This window comes from Schistocerca cancellata, chromosome 8, assembly GCF_023864275.1.
Source record: "Schistocerca cancellata isolate TAMUIC-IGC-003103 chromosome 8, iqSchCanc2.1, whole genome shotgun sequence".
NCBI lineage: Eukaryota > Metazoa > Arthropoda > Insecta > Orthoptera > Acrididae > Schistocerca > Schistocerca cancellata.
Window position 1 is genome coordinate 445,753,070 of NC_064633.1, and position 20,485 is coordinate 445,773,554.

Here is a 20,485-nt window from a genome sequence, read left to right on the forward strand (position 1 = left end):
GAGACCGATGACCACGCTGTCTGGTCTGCTTCCCGAAAACAACCAATCATTCATGGTGTCCTAAAAGGACAAGGAGGAGAAATGGACCCATTATCTACAGGCCAACTCTTGCCAAGTGGCATTAAACAGAACTTTAAAACATACTCATCCACCTGTTCAATCATTCACAATTGTGCACAGAAAGTTTCATGGATCAGAGGGGCTACACACATATTGAAGAAATAACTGTATTTTCCAACTAATACCAGGTGCTTATAATTGAAATGCAGCTACTCACCGATATAGAGTGTGGGCTGCAATTATCATATGGTCGCAAAACTTGGTAGATATTCTAATGTGCTAATATGGAACCATTTTACACTGAAAAAAAATTAGTTTAAATTTTGGACACCAGGTGCAAATCTGGCACTGTGAATGCAAGAAAGACATACAGAAATGTTTTCATGTGTAATGGAGTAGGATTGGAACACGAGTACGAAAGGTCAAACTATTGAGAAACGCATAACACTGATTTTATTATTAATCATTGCTTACACAATTTGTCCAATATGTGCACAAGAGACATCGAGATGATGCTGCATCCGTAAAACACATCCCCAGTAACAGCGTTCTTTTAGGTAGCCCCAGAGCCAAAAGTCAAATGGATTCAGATCAGGTGAACTTGGAGGCCATGCATCTGGAAAACCACTGGAGGTAACAAGCTCGTGGAAGGTTGCATTAAGCAGATCTTTCATTGGGCAAGCGGCAGGAGGTGTTACTCCATCTTGCATGAAAACAGTGGTTTCCATACAGGTGTCTTCTTTCAAAGCAGGAATCACATGCTGTACAAGGAGGTTTCAATAACATGCACTCATTTTGGTACACACGATGGGCCCTCTGGGTATATTCTCTTCAAAGAAGCACGGACAGAGAATAAAGGGGCCTGTGATGCCACACCATACTGTCACATATGGAAAGTGCAATGGCTCTCTGTGCACACCACATGGTTTTTACAGTTCCCCAAATTCAGCAGTTGTGCATGCAAAAATGTGCCTTGTCATGCCATAGAATATTTCCTAGCCACATATCATCAACTTCAATCCCTGCCAGAAACCGAAGAGCAAATTCAGAACCATGCTGTGAATCATGACGTTGCAAATGCTGCACCCTCTGTATCTCGGAAGAATATCAAAGTAATTGTTATTGCCAAATGGTCTGAATTTTCTGCCATTAGCTGCCATTTTTTTCTAATACATCCTGCCACTTATTGATTTGGTGATGGCATCAAGATCAGCCAAGAATAGGAGAGTAAATACCGAAATGTAATACATTGCACTGGCTGTCAGTCAAGAGAAAACATTCAAAATCACAACTTGAAGACATTCTTCACCTTGTCATTTGGCCCACACACAACTCATTACACCTGGCAAATCATCACACATTTGGCATTTGAGATGAACAATGGTATCAGCAGGTCAATTACACAAACCAATACCAGATATCGGCTTTGTGCCTTAACATAATGACGACGCTCATTATTTCATACATAAGCCAACACAAAGAGAAAGCACTACTAGCAATATTTATTTTGCATCTACATCGGTGAGATGACAGACTGATCTGTAGCCCAGTCCGAGGTCTAGATCTGGTTGCAAGGTTGCAAGTTGGCATAGTCAATGAACGTCAGTATAAAAACTTAGATATGGTGTCATATTCTAGTGTCATGTAACCTGAGATCTTAGTTAGGTCAAAAGGTGAATTTTGTTGTGAAGTGGTGTAGCTGTATTGAACACATTGTTTAATTCCTCTTTGTCTCCAACAACAAGCACACAAAACTGCTATGCTCCTACACACAGCTCGTCATGAGTGGTGGTGCTGGCAGCAGCAGTAGTGTCATTGGACATAGAAGTGTACAGCACTTGATTCTGAGCAGGGAAGTGGAATCAAAACCACAAGGTTAAGAACTTCTAATTTTTTATTTCAATCAGCACAATACATTTGAAGGCAATTTCCCTAACTCATCTACGCAAATCCTGTATCTCTTCTTCAGAAACAGTATACACGCACTAAATTTACATGGAGCAAGTGAGGGGAAGAGGGGGGGGGGGGGGGGGGGGGAATCCTTAGTCCATGTTGAGGAGTACTACTCAGCTAGTTGGACATCTGCTTTTGAGTCATGGAATAACACTGCAAGCTAACACTTTGGAGAACAAGCCCAAGCACAGCTCGGGTTACAAAACCACACTTGAGTATGGACCGGGTGGTGATTTTCTCCGTGCGAGCCACCTTTTGGTCGAAAACTGGACTCGTTTCATATGAGAACAGTGTATGGATGTCTCGCTACCTGTCCCAGGACTGGTACTGTCTTTTGCTGTCAACTTCTACAATTATTTTACAGAAAAATTACTGAATGTAATAGCTGCTGTCACGAATGGCTGAGCTAATATGATCACATTGATGTAATGTCATATGTACTGGTTAAGTATCACAGTTTGTTGTAGTCCTGCTACAAATACATCATGTTTGTTGAGTAAGCAATAAATTTTGGAAGCTGAAGAGGCAGAAATTGTTCTGCTCACCTCTCACTTTTTTTCTTGGGTGGAGAACTGTACTTTCTGTCATTATTTTGAAATTTGTAATCTATCAAAGAACTAAAGTAAATATAAAAAATAAATCTTGACACTTGGGCCTTTTTTTTTAGTATGATTACTCTTTAAGTTACCTGAAATACATGTGTGCCAGTAACACTTAAAATAATAGCACAAATGGCTGGTGTACTAAGCTTGATATTCTTCTATGTGGCTGGTATCCAAAGTGTTACAGAAGGGTTCCTCAGAATCAAATACGTAATAGCTCAGCATGTGTCACAAATGCTTGTATCTGTTATCGTAAGCAATTTCCATCAGTCAGTCACCAGATGCAGGGATCTAAAGTCCCTTGCGCTATTGAGAAAACTGTTTGTCCAAAGGGACAACAGATACTGCAAGTGAGAACAATTACGATTTTCTAAACATTTCCCCTCTTCATAATTCAGTGTAAGTGACTGCTATCAGCAGATTATATGTCAACATACAGGACTACTGTAAATGATTAATTCATTTCCAGAGCTCTATATTTTCCAAAGTCTTGCATGTACAAATATGACTGTTGCATTAACAGAACCGTAAACTGACAAAGTTTGCATTGTTCACTCTACAAATATTCTGAGAGTGCCGCTATGGTCACATGTCAAAGCGGTAGTTAAATTGTTCCATTTCATGTAACAGCATCCCTCCAATAGCCATCATAGCAGCAGTAATGCATTCTCTGGGCTATTTCAGTGTTATTGGCAGTGGGAGTGTGTAAGCACGGTTCTTAACCCCTTAGCTTACAATGTCATGTGAGAGACGTTGTGTGCCGACCTGGCCAAACATCACCTAGACATATCAGAGATGTGGTATGTTTACCGCGCCGAACAAGTGCATGTTGTGTGAGAGATGTCGTCAGTCAGCTGCACCAAATGTAAACAGAACGTCTCCGACACGTTGCGGAGCTGATCGAGTACATGCGGCATACACGAACTGTTCTTCGCCGCATTCGGACCTGCCAACATTACAAAAATACTTTCACAATGTCCTCGATGTGTAGCAAACGTGTTCGCGAGGAAAGGGAGATGTGGTGGCATAGCCAACATGATTTTGCACGATATTTTGACAGCAGCAGTGACAGTGGTAGCAACATTTTACCTCCTGTACGAAAATGGTGTAAGCGTCTGGTGATGGAAGATGATAGTGACAAAGAAGAGCAAACCTACCAGCAACAATCAGAGTTGTGGATGTGGCAAAAGGAAGACAATGAACCAACAATCTGGATGTATACAGAAATTCCCGGAATAAAGGAAGCAGCTTTACAGCACGTGAGTACAAGCATAAGAGAATTAAACGTTTTCTATGTAATATTTAACAGTACATTTTGGGAAAACATCGTAACTGAGAAGAATAGATATGCAAAAGACGTACTCAACAATGAACAGAAGAGACAAAAAATAGACCAAAAGTGGTTTCCTATTGGCTGTAATGAAATAAAAATATACATTGCGTTATGTATAATCATGGCTGAAGTAAAGAAACCGTTGACTCAGATGTATTGGTCTAGGAGGGCCGTTATAGAAACGCCAATATTTAGGAAGACGATACCATTCAGGAGATTTCTGCACATAAGTAGATTTCTGCATCTAGCAAATAACAGTTTAGCCAACAACACAGGTAAGCTGTACAAACTAAGGCCAGTCATAGATATGTTCAATCAAAAATTTAAGGAAGTGTACACAATGCAAGAGAATATTGCCATTGATGAATGGTTAATGAAATTTAAGGGGCGCTTATCCTACAAACAATTTAACCCATCAAAAAGAGTGAGGTTCGGTATTAAAATTTATAAATTGACTCTCACAAGTTCAGGATAGTGCTACGATTTTAAGATATACACGGTTAGTGACAAACGTGATGCTAGTGGTAGTGCCTCTGAAAGTGTAGTTCTAGAACTATCACAGTCGGTATTACACAAAGGGCATACTCTATATTTAGATAACTGGTTTTCTTCACCAAAACTTTTCGAAACTCTCCTCACCAATAAAACTAATGTGATTGGAACAGTGCGCTCAAACAGAAAAAATATGCCCACAGACTTCCTGAAGGCAAAATTAAAGAAGGAAGAATATACAGTGAGGAGTTGTAATGGAATATTGGCACTAAAATGGAAAGATGAACGAGATGTTTACATGCTTTCCACAAAACATTCAACAGCAGAAATGACTGCCATAGACACACCTCTCCGCAATGCTTCGTGGAAACTGAAATGTGTTGTCGAATACAATAGAGGCATGACTGGAATTTATCGCCAAGATCAGATGCTCGCATGCTTCCCTGTGATAGGAAAATGTATGAAAGGATACCACAAGATATTCTTTTACCTATTTGATGTTGCTTTATTTAACACTTACATTTTGTATTAGAAAATACAAGGAGGCAAACGACAGAGCTACGCCGCAGAATGTAGGATTCACACTGCAGAATAGAATCATTATTGAAAACTACACTTTTACCAGAATATAATTGGAAGGGATGATTAGCATCCGGCGATATACCACAAAGACTGCACGTGCAACATTGGGCACATTTTCCCAAATATATTGATTCATACCATCAAACGTAAATCCTGTGTACGGTGCAGAAAGCATAAACGATGCAGCGAAACAACGTGGGAATGCAAAAAGTGCAGGGTTGCATTACATGTGCCAGATTGTTTTGAACGATATCATACAATCAAAGACTATTAAATTGAAGTAGTCATTGTGAAGACGTAGCGTTTGAAAATATAATTGCCAACGTACTAATGTAACAGGTCACAGAATGCTTTGAACAAAATATTATACAGCCTTAGATCACTGCATTCTTGTGAATATTATTATTATTAAGATGTATTTCATCAATGTATGTTTGCTTATAAAGGGAAATAAAAATTTTGTGAATATATCATTGCGTCTGAGACAATGAATGTTTTGTTTCCAATGGGCAACTAATCGTCATTATTTATGATACTGTAGAAATGTCACGTTACTGGTACCTCACACACAAATCCCGAGGGCGTCTGCACGACTTTGGACGCCAACAGGCGTTGTGCACTGCACCCTTAGCGTGTGTAAGCGCCGGGAATCTTAAGGCGCATCCGTACCTTGCAGCCACTGAAACGGCTCACGCTAACTGAACTTAAGCCTGTCGCGTCTGGTGACCTGGGAGGCCAAGAAAACAGAGCCACATCACCACTACCACTACGCCCAATCCAGGGATGCGAAAGTTTGTCATTTAGGTAGCAACAGATATCACTTCTCCAATGACAGGGGTGCCAATCTAGTTGGAAGATGAAATTCTCAAAATCAGCAGTCAGTTGTGGAAACAATCTGAAGCACAACATATCAAGATAAGAGCTACCCATTAGCCTTTGAACAGAAGAAAAACGACCCATACAACTTTGTCTGTACACCGCACAGAAAACATTACTCTTGTAACAGATAGTCATCTTGCATATTCCATCATCACATAAACTCTTCTCTTGCTTTGTTAATATTACAAAAAGGATACGATGATACTCACTATACAGAGGAGATGGTCAGTTACAGGCAGGCACAACAAAAAGATGGTTTACCATGCAATCTTTTGGATGGCAAAGTGGACATGAAGAGCACAGGGTAGGGCAACTAGGTGCAGTCAGGTGTTTTTAAGGAAAGAGAGAGAGAGAGAGAGAGAGAGAGAGAGAGAGAGAGAGAGAGAGAGGAGGAAAAGACTGTGGGTGTGTTGGGTGGAACAGAAGACTGTGTAGTGCAGGAGTGGGAGCAGGGAAGGGGGTAGGTGGGGGAAGAAGGGGACTAACAAAGGTCGAGACCAGGGGTGTCACAGGAACGCAGGGATACTGCAGAGAGAGTTCCCACCTGTGCAATTCAGGATAGCTGGTGCTGGTAAGAAGAATCCTGATGGCATAGGCTGTGGAACAGTCACTGAAGTGAAGAATGTTGTGCTGGGAAGCATGCTCAGTGACTGGGTGGTCCAGCTGTCTCTTAGTCACAGTTTCACGGTGGCCATTCTGGCTTTGTCGTCTTTCTTAATACCAACTGGTGGGCACAATGCAAACTCTGAGTTCACAGATCTATTTGTGTCGATCATATTTGTACATGTAACACTCTGGAAAAATACAGAATCCTGAAACTGAATGAATTGCTTATAGTAGCCCTGTAGAAGCTCTCTCTGCATCCTTTGTAAATTAAAGGTATTCCTAGAAATTTGTAAGAGGTACAGGCACATCACAACACATTATTACTACATAAACTGAGGGATCCTACACCACATTTATCCTACATATATGCTACTCATATCATTAAATGAAAATCAAAGAATCTTTTACACGCAAAAGATAATTTTTAATATATTCAATGCTATACAGTGTGTACCATAACGTTACAGGGTCTGTTTAATACATTTAATACTATTTCTTCGTCCAGATTTCTTCCAACAAGCAATATAGCTCTTGTATAATAAAAATATTAGCTCTCCTATCTCATATCCTTCCTCCCATGGCTACATGGTTGAAACTATCACAAGCTCTACACCACATTCTTTGCCCTCCATTTCAGTGTTTGTAAGATAATGTGCGTTCAATGAGTTCCTGAAGAGAGCCACTATGAATATGAGATTTAATACATAAAAGAGGATAGGATGGTTGTGGTTGGGGAGCAGGGGAGGGGCTCCTTGCATAAATTCTACACAAAAAAACAGTATTCATCTCATCAACCAAAATGTCTACATCAGATTATGGATGTAATTATGTAAACAAGCAAATTACATTTATGAAAGAAACCTATCAACCCATTTTGGCACCACAAAGGAAGTTCACCAAGTGTATTCTGCTGTCTCAAATCACATTCAAAATGTATGATTACTACCTAATTTTTTATGAATTTGATCTATGTATGTTGCAGAACGTGTGTATGAGATTACTGCACAGTAACACTTCCGATCCAAACTAAATATGGTGAAAATTGTCATTTAGTACAATTTTAAAAGATTGTGAGGTATTTGGATGTGTGTAGAGTACAACAGGCAATACCTCCCATCCCTCCAACAGAACATTTACTTAATTCATCTGGCACCTGAGACCAAGTTGTTGAGTGCTATTAAATTGATAACAATAACTCATGTGTGACTGATGCAAGATACTGACACAATAATGACTCTAAATAGTATGTGCACACACTCTTCTTTACATATATCCAATAGGACATACATTATTGCAAGTTCATTGTGAAAATTGTGTTCTGTGTATTCCGTTCTGTTAGCCACGATGCGCCTATACACATACTGAATATGTCTAAATGTTTTGCAGGTTGAGAGAAGAAAAAACAAAAACAAAGCATATTCTCAAATAAGTTCCATATATTTACAATTATATAATAATAATAATGATAATAAATTTGTAAAACAATTGAGTCCTTCAAGGATGAAATATAATGTTTCTTCTCACAACTATTCTTACACTACACTTCAGTTGATTTTTATTATAAAGGTACTGCTGGTTGTGTTACAGAAGGTCACTTTTAGGCTTCTTTTTGTCTGCTTTGTTTTCTATTTCCTTAAATAAACTTTGGTTTCTTTCTTAATATATATACTTTTATTAAATTTTAAAATTAACTATGTCGTTTTCAGGAGGCTCAGTTACAAGGTGACCAATGCTGGTGTTCTATTTGACCTCTAAATTACTTTATATAAAATAAACGCTGCACAAAAAATATACTCACAAAAATATTCTCTAATGAAGCTTATCTATCAGCACACAATCATTCAAGCAGTCTATAGCAGTTATTCCATGTTAAAAATGTATTGCTGACAAATTTATCTGCACACCCTGAATACAGCAATATCAGTCATTAGGCAACAGAGGATGCAAACAATGCCAACTTATTTAACAAAGCCAGGCCTAGTTTTACCAGCTGATAAGTGGAACAATTATATTTCTCCTTCACTGACTCGTCATACATATCTCAGACAGCACTTCTGTAGAGGTTTACACAAACAGGCGCATTCAAGTGCACAGATTCTGAAATTACTGAACAGATCAGAAATGAATCTCCAAAAATTTTATGACTGAAATTATTACATTCAATATACAAAATATAATAATATCTGCTATATACAGTTATCAGGATTTTACTTTGTATGTTACATCAATATGCCAACAAAATGAGTATTGACTTGAACAAAATTCAATCTCGGCACTGCACAATAAAAAATATATGGCAGTATTTAATACATTTCATATTCCACTGACCCTGCATTGTCCATTAATTACTTTTCCAATAAGTATTATCAAAATAATTTTCAGTTCATCAATACAGTTTTAAATATGACAATTATATAAGCAGCAGTGTTGTGGTAAGGAAAGATGTAAATAAATAAATATACTTTACACTGTACACAATTAACATAACAAAGAATATTTAAATATTATCACAACAATACCTCTGTATTAAACAAAATTGTTGATTTAATTAAAACAAGGTGATTTCTGACAACTGTGCACACCAATGGACAGCAGAAACATATTCAGTTCATATTTTCCAGAACTGCTGGTTTTAAAAAAATCCCATAAACTTAGTTTCAATAAAATTTGTTACTTTACTCACTATACTTAAAATTTCATCGCTATAAGTCTGTACGTAAAATCGGTTTCAACCAAATAGCAGAAACAAGAAGTAAATTCCTAGCACGAGACATCAATTGGGCATAATTAATGTTGCCTGGACTGAGATAATTGAGACAAGTTATGCACTGCAGTTCAAATGAAAATGAGTGATCTTCCCTTGATGGATAAGTTACCTGCAGCAAAAGGAAAGATTTAACATTCTTTGAATGTAAGGGCTTCAACACACAGCTTCACTGTATACCATACATTGTTACTTCCAAAATCGGCCATTTCAGAATATAGCATTTATTGAAAACCAATAATTTTATATTTTGAAGAAACTTGTTTTAATAAGGGGGAAGATAATACAGGTAATGAGAATATTTTGCAATGAACCACAGCCCTAAATTATTAGGGTGGGCTGACATCTTCCAACTCAACAAGAAACCAGACCTATATTCCAGCATTCAAATATCAGGACATTATATGAAAACATAATTACAGAGATCATAATAAGTACTCAAATTTAGACAATTAAAAAGCCAAAAAGAGAAGCCATTAATTACATGTGTAACAAACATCAGTGCAAGTTCAATATGACAAAGGTACTTCTTCATCTGAGACAAAGCCTTTCAGTAAGCAACTTGGTTGAAAACAGCGTTGCTGTAACTAAGCCTCCATAAAATCCTATTCTCATATGTTTTGGATTTCTTTTCTTGCTGACACATTATCTCAGATAATTTCAAGAACTACCTCAGACACTGCAGATCATGGCAAATTCAAAAGGCATCCAACACAGTTAAAATGCAAGAGAAATATGCTGCCATGAGAAAGGAGGGAGGGGGAGCATTCAACCATAACTACAACGCTGTTACAGCAACAAATTAGGTAACAAGTTTATTCACAAACCTTTCATATATGTTAAGTTTATGTATATAATATATCTCATATTCATAAAGAAATATGTGGACTTAATATTCTGATTGCACTATACTGCTACTAATGTAAGACAACAATATAAATTTGTTTCTATTACATCTTTACTCACAAAAAAATACTACACATCAGATATTAATTTATATCCGAAAATACATGGGACATAACTGAAGGTATCTTATTATTTTACATGTGGATATTTTATGACATTTCTTTGTTTGAAAACTGTACAAAATTTGCAATTATAAATATTTTAATATTAAACAGTTCACATGCACTTCACACTTGTCATGGATGCCTTTCATTTCTTAACATAAATGGTACGTCCAACAAGAACAGAAAAATTGAAAGGTAATGACAGAGAGAAATGGACGCACAGGAAAAAAATGTGCGCATTTATCCAGTCACAAATCAAGAAGAAAGTATTATATGAGTAATAACTACAAGGAGATAAGGGAAATGAAGACCAGCAGAAGAAATATGTACATATGTATAAACAAGAATGTTCAATCAGTGAAGAAAGAAATATTCTCTCTATAGCTTCTTTTGGTGAAACACCCAAAACTCCAACACACGGCCTCTCATGACAACCATTTGTCAATTAACACACTCTTTATTTTACACAATTTTAAATAATTTCTAGTAACAATATTAGTACCTCAACTCTATAATATGTACAAAAATATACAACACTGCTTTTGTATGAAGCCTTCCTCATATGAGAACTCCATGTCTGCATATCTTCTATGCAGAGCAACTGGAACAGCAATGGACCACATCTACCAAGAAATGGCACCCAAACAGTTACAAAAAAACTGTATGTGTGTATGTTGTGGGAGGATTAGAAGTCCACTCTCACGAAAGGCTGTCATGTCGGCTGTGCAGATGAGATCTCTTTGAGCCTCTGGATGCCAATCCTCACATATCGAACCAGGTCATTCAAAGAACTGTGCAATGTTAACGGTCCGCAGTACCGATCCAGCTCAATGAAGAATTCTGAAATAAAAATTTTAAAAAAATTAATACTCTGAAGTAAAAATCAAACAAGAAATACAGTTCATGGTGCAGTTTTCCTTCTTTAAATATTAAGTATCAACCAAACAGCTTTTAGGCAACTATTATGCAATTATCTGTTTCTCCGCAATTACTCTTTGCCGCACATTGTCACTCGGAAATTAAGGAAATTTTATGGAAATGTATGCTGCCATAATCAAAAATTAACTCTGTTAACAGGAACAAATGAGCACATAACATCACAAAACATCGCAGAGCCATCAAGATAAGGGTTGACATGTGACAGAGATGTGTGACGATCTTCCTATCATGTGACCTATCTACAGTGACACTGGGCAGAATTGTGGTGAAATTTGATGTTAATGTGACACCTTTACCTAATCTTACACCGCCATGCACTTCTGAGCTCTACCTTTTTTTATCGCAAGTGCCAACACTTTACTGTTGTCAGCATCTCAGAGACCGGGGGCAACACCATAGAGTGCCACACTTCTGCATCGTGACAAAGAAAGGTAGCCAAATTTCAGTCTTCTATGTAACAATGGGGGGAAATGAGTTTTAAAAAATGACCACTTCATTATTCTGTGCACTGTATTTATTGTAAAGTAGCTGTCAATATACCCAGCTTTTTTTAAAGAGATATTTTGAGGGTGTTCTAGAATAGCACCATATATAATACTTTTAACATATACATCACTGCAGCATATACACTAAGCTTCAATTCTGTAATTTTTCATTATAGGTGCTTATTGAGTGGGAAAAAGTTTTATGAGTATGTGCATTAATCCAACATTTACAACCACAGATTCCAAAATTTCCTCAACAACCTGTGTCATTGCGAGGCTGATTATTGTCAACCAATCAGAACGCTTTTGTCTGGTTCCACAATTTTCTCTGACCATGACAGTAACTCCCATTAATCTTCCCACAAAAAATGTAGCAGGTATCCTTGGTAAATAAACAGTTTGGAACCACTTAACTGCTTCAATTCACACTGATATGTTTGTTTTAGCTCTCAGATGACCCTTAGTTTTGTTTGTCACTTATTCCACAACTGATTAAGTGAAGTATGTAACTAATGAAAATGGAATCTGATAGCTTTTCACATCTCTTACAGTTCAACACTACATTTCTGAATCTGAATCACTGAATCAGAACATTAAAAGGGCTAGTAATGAGCAGACCAAAGAGATTTATAGTAATAATTACGTGCAATTGCTGCAACAACATTATAATGTAAGAAAATAAATACCCATACTTGTCATGTTCTTTCATAACATTACATAGTGGTTCTCCAGATGCAGATATAAACTCTACAGCAACAGGCAAGATGAGCATTCATAGGAAAACAGTTCAAAAGGAATTCCGCTCCAATAAGAAATAAGATGAAAATAATTTACGAATATTTTCAAGTGAGGAAACATGCATCGGAGTTGTGGATAAAGACTGACACTGGTATGGTTTCCAAGAGCTCTCTTGCAACCCTAAGAAGCTCAATCCCAAAAGTAATAGTGTCAGAGACAAGGGAAATCACCTTACCACAATATAACGAGAATTTACTGCAAAGTGAGAAAGGATTTCATCAAATTGTGGGTAAGACTTCTTTCAGGTTGCACTGAACATCCATAAAGAGTTTATGTTGGAATTATTGTGTATTTTAAAAAAGGGACTGAAGTATCCATCCTCATGACAAACCAGGTAACCAACATGTACATCAAGACAAATCTTGACGAAGAAGCTACTTCTACTAGTCCAGAAGTCAAGAGAACTACGAAAGAAAAAGAGAAAGATATACTTACAGCAAACACATGCAGTGAATTTGTAAGAAAAAACAGAAGATACCACTGATAGGAAACACTGTGATTATGATGGCCCACCCCAAAATACAAATTCTCTTCTTTCTAAAACATTCTGAGACCAATCAACTGCATCTTGCTTTTGCACATTCAGTGGGTTTTGTGTGTGTGTGTGTGTGTGTGTGTGTGTGTGTGTGTGTGTGTGTGTTGTACCTTCCTTTTTCACATCATGTTCCCAACCAAAGGGCATACAGATCTGGTTGTACGAATATTTCCATCCCGATCATACCATATCAAAATCACAGCTTCACTCATCCCTTCAACAGGTGGGCCCCTCTCATCCTCCTCCACAGCTATACCATACAAATGGTAATGTTAATATTGTCTTAAGCAAGTAGGTGAAACAGTTATGGTTACACAATGAAATAAAGTCAAATGATAAAGATTTAACAGAAATAAAACACGTAATTTGCAACTGAGGACTGTGTCGGCAATGATTACAACATACACAAGAATAATGTGTCATCTCTGCAAGTGAGTGACACCAAGCACTTGCCTGCTCTCTGAATCTGTTACATTGAATCTAATTACCATGTACTTTAAAATTCTGCTTATTTAGCAGAGGATATAATGTAATACACAGTGGCACATTAATAAAACAGCAGTTGATATTTCAGTTTTGATTCCTTACCCCTGTGCTTGCCCTTATAAACAAGGCCATCAGCCTGCTCCCACAGATCAAAACAGGATGTCAGATACGTGAAGAACTGATTCTGGCGCTGCATGGCACTGTGCACCGACAGAGGAACTGCAACACAAGGAGGGGGAGCAGAATGCTGCTGTGGAATCACAGGCTGTGTGGGTCCTACTCCTCGAGCATCACTGCTGTAACCGGACGATCCCAGTGAACCCACGGAGCTGACTGAACCCACAGAGCCAGCTGGTGATGGTGTTGGTGACAAGGGAGATGGAGTTCCCTGACCACCTACAACTTGCTCCTGTTGAAGAGTTGGTGCCTGGAACATCGTAACAGCAGTAATGATAAATATGTCAAATACACATGCTATAACACAATGATGGGCTGTTGAAAAAGAAGGCAACAAAAGATTTGGACAGTACAACACTTTGTTGCAATCTTCTAAAATTATTTCATCTTAAGTTTTATGTAGACTGCTAGTTGTACAAAACTAAGCAAACAGGCAGATGCCTGATTAAGAGAAAGATAACCTGCCTCATTTTTACGCATCATAGTTGCCAAGTTTAGTGAAAAGATAAACCACTTATCAGAAAGAGGAATATTAGTTCTTTATGCAGTACAAGAGATGTCTTAAACTTTCCAACATAACATATTGCTTTGCCTGCAAAAATTATTCTCTCTCACGTGACTAGTACTAGTTAGGAAATTTCTCCCAATCTGTGGCACAGTTAAATTCCTATTAAGGAAAAAGGGATCTAAAATTGTAAAATGTTAATGAAAGGAAATATGTTAGTATAGATAAAGAAACATGTTAGTATATACCCTAGCTTTTGATTGTTTGCCAAAATGCTCGAAGACAGTCCTGCATATTAAATATTTAGCTGAGGGAGAAATTTTGGGCAGTTTTACCTATTGCAGTATATAGTTGTAATTTGCTTACAAAATGACAGCTTTGAATGTTTCAGAAAATTCTCAATTCAAAGGCACAGTCTCAAAAAAGAACTAAACTATAATGTGCCTTATTCAGATTCTTCGAGTTCATGCCTGTACAGGACGCACGCAAAAATGCGGAAACATGAAAAGGGGGGGGGGGGGGGGGGGGGGGGGGGGGGGAAGGAGAGAACAACCATTATCATGCCTAAAACAGTGTAGGAAAACTATTGGCATTCAAAATAGATTCCAGTCATCTCAAAAATACAACAGGTCTTGTCTGGTTTTCAAAGGAATCTTATACCACTCTTCCTGCAAAATAATGGCAAGTTCAGGTAACTATGATGGAGACGGATAGTGATCTCACACACTTCTCTCCAAAGTAAACAATAAATACTCAATAATACTGAGATCAGGTGGCCATTGTGGGCAGAGATGCGTAAATTAATCCTCTTGCTCACAAAATAAGTCCTGGATGATGCAAGCTGCGTAACACACGTCCTGTTGCTTTGAACGCAGCGCGTGTGTGTGTGTGTGTGTGTGTGTGTGTGTGTGTGTGTGTGTTTGTTGGGGGGGGGGGGGAGGGGGGCAGGACATACAGGAGGGTCAATGAAAGATAGAGGCTTTCTTTAAGTTAAATGCAATGCAGTGATACTTCTTTACATTACTCCATTACAAACAAACTAGAAGTTACTCATTATTCTTAAACGTTCATTTAAGAAGTTTCTGTGAAGAAAATGGTTCAAATGGCTCTGAGCACTATGGGACTCAACATCTTAGGTCATCAGTCCCCTAGAACTTAGAACTACTTAAACCTAACTAACCTAAGCACATCACACACATCCATGCACGAGGCAGGATTCGAACCTGTGACCGTAGCGGCCGCGTGGTTCCAGACTGTAGCACGTAGAACCGCATGGCCACACCGGCCGGCTTCTGCACTGCACTGCATGTATAGACTAGAATGACTGCTTAGCAAAAAGTTGCTTAATTCACTCGTTAACTCTACTACATTACCTTCACAACATTTAATATGCTTTGATAGGTTGCTGAATACACGTGTAACCACATACCTTAACTCCTTTCCACACTCATGTTAACCCCTTGAAGTATATGTAGACATTTTTGCCACTAGTGTAATATTCACACTTTTCACCATTTTTGTGAAAAGAGAAACATTGTGCACTGTATTTATTGTAAAGTAGTTGTCAATATACCCAGCCTTTTTTTTTCTTAAGAGATCTTTTGAGGGTGTTCCAGAATAGCACCATATATAATACTTTTAGCATACTTCTGTATTCTAAAAATACTATCCAAGTAACTTTGATGTCCCCAGAGAATAATGCCATGATTCATGAACGGTTATACGCTCGATAAGCAAGTTTCTTCATATTTAAACCACCTCCTGCATCATAATTATAAAAGATGTAATGCTAACAGTGGAACAGTGTTCACAGCTATCAACAAGTTGAACAAGTTGAGCAATGACCATCACTAGTTCTGAAAAAAGTCAGCATTTAAATGATGTTGGGTAATTTAGTGGTATTCCTGACCATCACTGAAACATTCACTGCTCTACAGATTTGAAGCTTGTGAAGACTGTGGTTGTGAAGAATCAGGAAAAGTGACACTTGACTTCTTACAAGAGTACTGAAAACTACACATTAAACAGCAAAGCATTAAAAGACAAAGTTGAAGAGAACGAATATAAAAGGAATGGAGCAAAAGGCAGCTGGAAGGAGAATTAAAAGCAATGTCTGTATGTAATCGTATAATACAGGTCTTAAAAGTACACGAACTATAATTTAAGAGATAACTCATCAACATAAATAATTTCTCAAGAAATCAGAGAATGCCTTACCCTCTGCTGGTACTCGGCGATCACTTTCTGAAACTCCTTCACTTCATACTTCTTTATTTGGAAGAGTTTGAAATATAGCAGCGACTGGCACCTCAAACTGAATTCAAGAGAAACATGATTTTCAGTATGGAAAACAAAATCACTAAGCAGACCAAATTAGGTACAAAAGTTAACAATATGATTGCAGTACCTCAATATAGCAAGTTTGCTGTGTATGCTGCCTTGGGGTGTACAGCTTTGAGTTCCACGGAACTTTGATGAAATGTATCTGAAATAAATAACAAAACAAAATTTAACAGTTGCTCTATCATGAAAAACAATACAGTGTTACTATTTACAAATAACTGTAGTGGAAATAAACTGTTGCTATGGCAATCAACAATCACAAGAATCAGCAAATTAATGATCTGGAGAGCCAATGTCTAATTTACACACTCAAAATATGTAGTTCCAACAGTATGAATTTGCAGGTGAGCATATACAAAAAAAGATTTACTGGGATAAGCGACTTCTCATTGAAAAAACAAATAAGGTCACTTCTAAGGAGCCACCCAATCTGTGATCAAATTATTCACAAATATGAAAGTCTTTACTTACTTGATAAGGCTGAGTGTATCCTTGTACATAGTGAAAGCAGCTTTCTCTGTACAGCTATCATGCTCCATGGCATTACCAGTCAGCAGGAAAAACAACACAGCTTCAAGGTATTGCATTCCTTGTGCAGTATGGTCAGTTTCACGGTCTGCTCCATGCTTCAGTCGTTTAGCCTCAGTCAGGAACCGGTTCTGGTCACTTAATTTGAAAAGCAAAATCTACTTCAGTCATACAAAACCAACAAAAATATACTTGTACACTTTAAGAAGAGAAATAATTATCTATCTAAACAGTGCAATAACTTGTGTTACAATACAATATTAACATAACATAAAAGCAAGATGAACTTACCGGCCCTCGTCACCCGAGCCTTCATCGTCACGCTCGAAGTACGAGTAGTACACCCTTTGGGCAGGTGTGGCAGGGGGAGGCCACCCAAGGTGAGAGTCTGAGCTAGGACCTGGAGAATGCCTCCCCAGGATTCCTGCTACTTCCCTCTCGTGGTTAGTCGGCTGAATGTCTGACAATGCCATGTCGACCTACAACAGAAAAATTATGAATTAATTTCTCCAGGAAATTAGCAATCTTTTCTGGCATTTATCTGCTGCCCCATTCCTTATGAAGCAAGAACAAAACACTGATTTCATGTACGATACATTATATTCCTCTCCTGCAAATTACACAGTTAATTTAAGTCACAAAGAGAGATGAGAGAAGGGAATTACAGTGCGCAGTGGCAATATCTACTATGGATTTTGTAATAAACTCTTGCGGTTACCTTCATGCACACCTGCCAATATTTAATAATAATTTGTTTCAGGAAACACTGCAGAGGACCAAAGCTGAGAATCTGAGACAATATATTATCTGGTTCTTGAACCTTATCCACATACAAAGGTTACTCGGAAAGTAAACCCAATTAGGCTACCTTGTAAGTACTAGAATTGTTAAAGCAAATTCACTGGAAAAATCTTAAAACTATTCCTTTATGTTACTTCCCCACATAATCACTAATCTGATTTAAGCATTTAAGACAGCTTTTGAAGAGCTCAAGGTTTGCCACTTGAAATTGCACACTATTGCAATATCTTTAGCCATTTCTCAGAGTAAAGAAATTGGGCTTTTTCACCTGCATGAAGAGGTATAAATCACTTGGAACCAAATCAGAGCAGTATGGAAATGTTCAGGAACTTCCCATTTGAACTGAGATAACAATACATTTCTTTTCCAGTCAAAATAAGCAGTATCAATTGTCTCATTGACTAATTAGTTAATGGTTTAATAAAACACCTAAAAACAAAGTATTATTTATCTTTTGTCATTTTAAAAACAAAGGAGTTCAAAGAAAATTCTTTTTGATTCTGAAGTTTAATTAGACACTAATGTTGGTAGGCAAGGGGGGAGGGGGTTGTGTACTAGCTAATATCTCATTGTACTCAGAGGTAATGATTTCATAAAGGTTGGGAACCATTGCACTGAAGTATTGTTACAAATACAAGAAGTTAGAATTTTCAGAAATTTACCTGACTAGAGGGCCGGTGTGGCTCATCTTCACTGTCGCTGTCAGAGGGGAGACGGCACACATTCGTCGTTCCTGTCACACCACTCGATGTGGAAGCTATGGGCTGTGCTGGAGAGGGCTGATGCTGTTCGGATGCTTGCTCCAGCTGGGGAATGGAAGAAGGGGGAGGAGCTTCTGGCACATTCTGAGACGAAGCAGAGCTGCTCGCACTGACCCGTCGCTCGCGCCTGTGATGACCGTGTGTGCGACTGTGCCGATGGGACTTCCCACCACTCCCACGCTCACGGTCTTTATCTCGTTGCTTCGACTTTGATCGGTGATGTCCTTTCACCTCAGTCTCCTGTTTCTCTCTGTAACAAGAGTTCATCTTTGCAAACAGGAAACAAATATACAACGCTTTCAGTTTTTCCTGAATAATAAGGAATCAACACAGATTAAGAATGCATTTAGCATGTGCATTATGCAGAAATAAGAATATTCCTTGAAAGTGTCAGTAAGCTGGAAAATAAGTGTCATTAGAAGACTATGAGGTTACCAATACAAAGAATTAGTGTCTGATCCCTGGTCAACCCTAGAATTTCTCAATTCTTTTAAGTTACTCACCTATGGAAATACATTGTGTGTACGAGAAAATGTAAAATTGTAGGACATTCCATATTAAATGGGCCAGACAGACAATCCTCAGGTTAGCAAGAACTCAACACATCTAAATGGGTAATTCCAGTAGAGCACTATAGTGGAAAACCATTAGCAGTCCTGATAGGTGAAAATGCAGCATAACAAACTGAAATTACTGCACCAAGATTACTTTTTGTGTATCCTAAGCAACAGATTATGCAGCTAAAATCAGGGAAGTTTATTTTAACTGACTATGAGGTTCAGCACTCTTCATTACACATCTCAGGTTTTCCCTGCATGAATAATTAATAGTGAGCTTCTGGGTGTTCAGCTGATTTGTTATTTCTATTTTCAGCACAATATTTTGATGATCAACCCAGTCATTATCTCCAGATGCTGCGAGTTTCACTGTTATATGTACAGGCTGCCTGGACTCCAACCACTTGAGTACACATAATAGCAAAACAGGCAATCCTTTAAGACAACGACAGGGCCTATTTCTCATTTTATTTTGCTTATTTTTTTCTGCCAAGTTTTAAGCTGAACTTACAATTTTGTGTGCAAACAACTACATTTCTCACACTTGATGAAACAGGAATCGTGCAATGAATCTCAAACCCACGCAACTGTTACTAATGCCACTCTTACATGTATGTTCATCGAACGAGCAAAAGCTGCACACGGACAAAGTAAATGACAATTCACGGTTCAGTTGTTTGACGCATTCCTAATCAGCTGTTTTCAATATGATGCCCATATACCATAAGGGTGCACACGTCCTGCACCCCGCACAGATAAGAGCATAACTAACGTACTGAAGGATGGTTAGCATGTCACCGAAGCCGTTTTGTCTCTGAATCTGGAAGCAGTTACTTTTTCTGTTGCCAGTGGGCTGACCTTATCACATATCTCAATCCATTGGCAATTCAGAGAGTTGCGAAGACAGAGTCCTTCATAATTCATTTGAAAGTGTATAGGAAGGTATGGTCACTAGCATGCTAACTAAGTCCGAAATCTTAGATTTTTCTCCAGATAAGGAGAGACTTTCCAGTTTCCAGATGAAAATACAAGAGATGACTCCCGTATGTGTTTGAATTAAGTTGTCTGAAGTGAGTAGTTTATTCTGTTGTCTTGAAAAGTACATACTAAAATAACTCCTTTTTCTTTAATGTGCTTTCTTTCCCCTTTTAAACGGCTAAACAACCATGTTCCTATCAGATTTAAATGCAATGAAGAATTACACCAGTTCACACCAAAGAACTGACTAAAAAGAAGGCAGTATTTGAAGTATTCATGATTCTGGTAATCCACATGGTCATGTTGTCTCT

General features: G+C 38.0%; 1 protein-coding gene across 1 annotated transcript in view; it reads right to left on the reverse strand.

Moving 5' to 3' along the window:
* Nucleotides 1–7,925: 7,925 nt before the first annotated feature.
* Nucleotides 7,926–20,485, reverse strand: part of LOC126094609 (AF4/FMR2 family member 1) — a 173,343-nt gene continuing 160,783 nt past the window's right edge. Inside the window, exons 10-16 of the mRNA XM_049909085.1 lie at nucleotides 18,541–18,889; nucleotides 17,369–17,556; nucleotides 17,021–17,215; nucleotides 16,614–16,691; nucleotides 16,424–16,520; nucleotides 13,627–13,951; nucleotides 7,926–11,121 (exon numbers count right to left, since the gene is read on the reverse strand). Of these exons, the coding sequence (XP_049765042.1) occupies nucleotides 10,994–11,121; nucleotides 13,627–13,951; nucleotides 16,424–16,520; nucleotides 16,614–16,691; nucleotides 17,021–17,215; nucleotides 17,369–17,556; nucleotides 18,541–18,889 (1,360 nt within the window). The 3' untranslated portion in view covers nucleotides 7,926–10,993. The remainder of the gene's footprint in view (nucleotides 11,122–13,626; nucleotides 13,952–16,423; nucleotides 16,521–16,613; nucleotides 16,692–17,020; nucleotides 17,216–17,368; nucleotides 17,557–18,540; nucleotides 18,890–20,485) is intronic.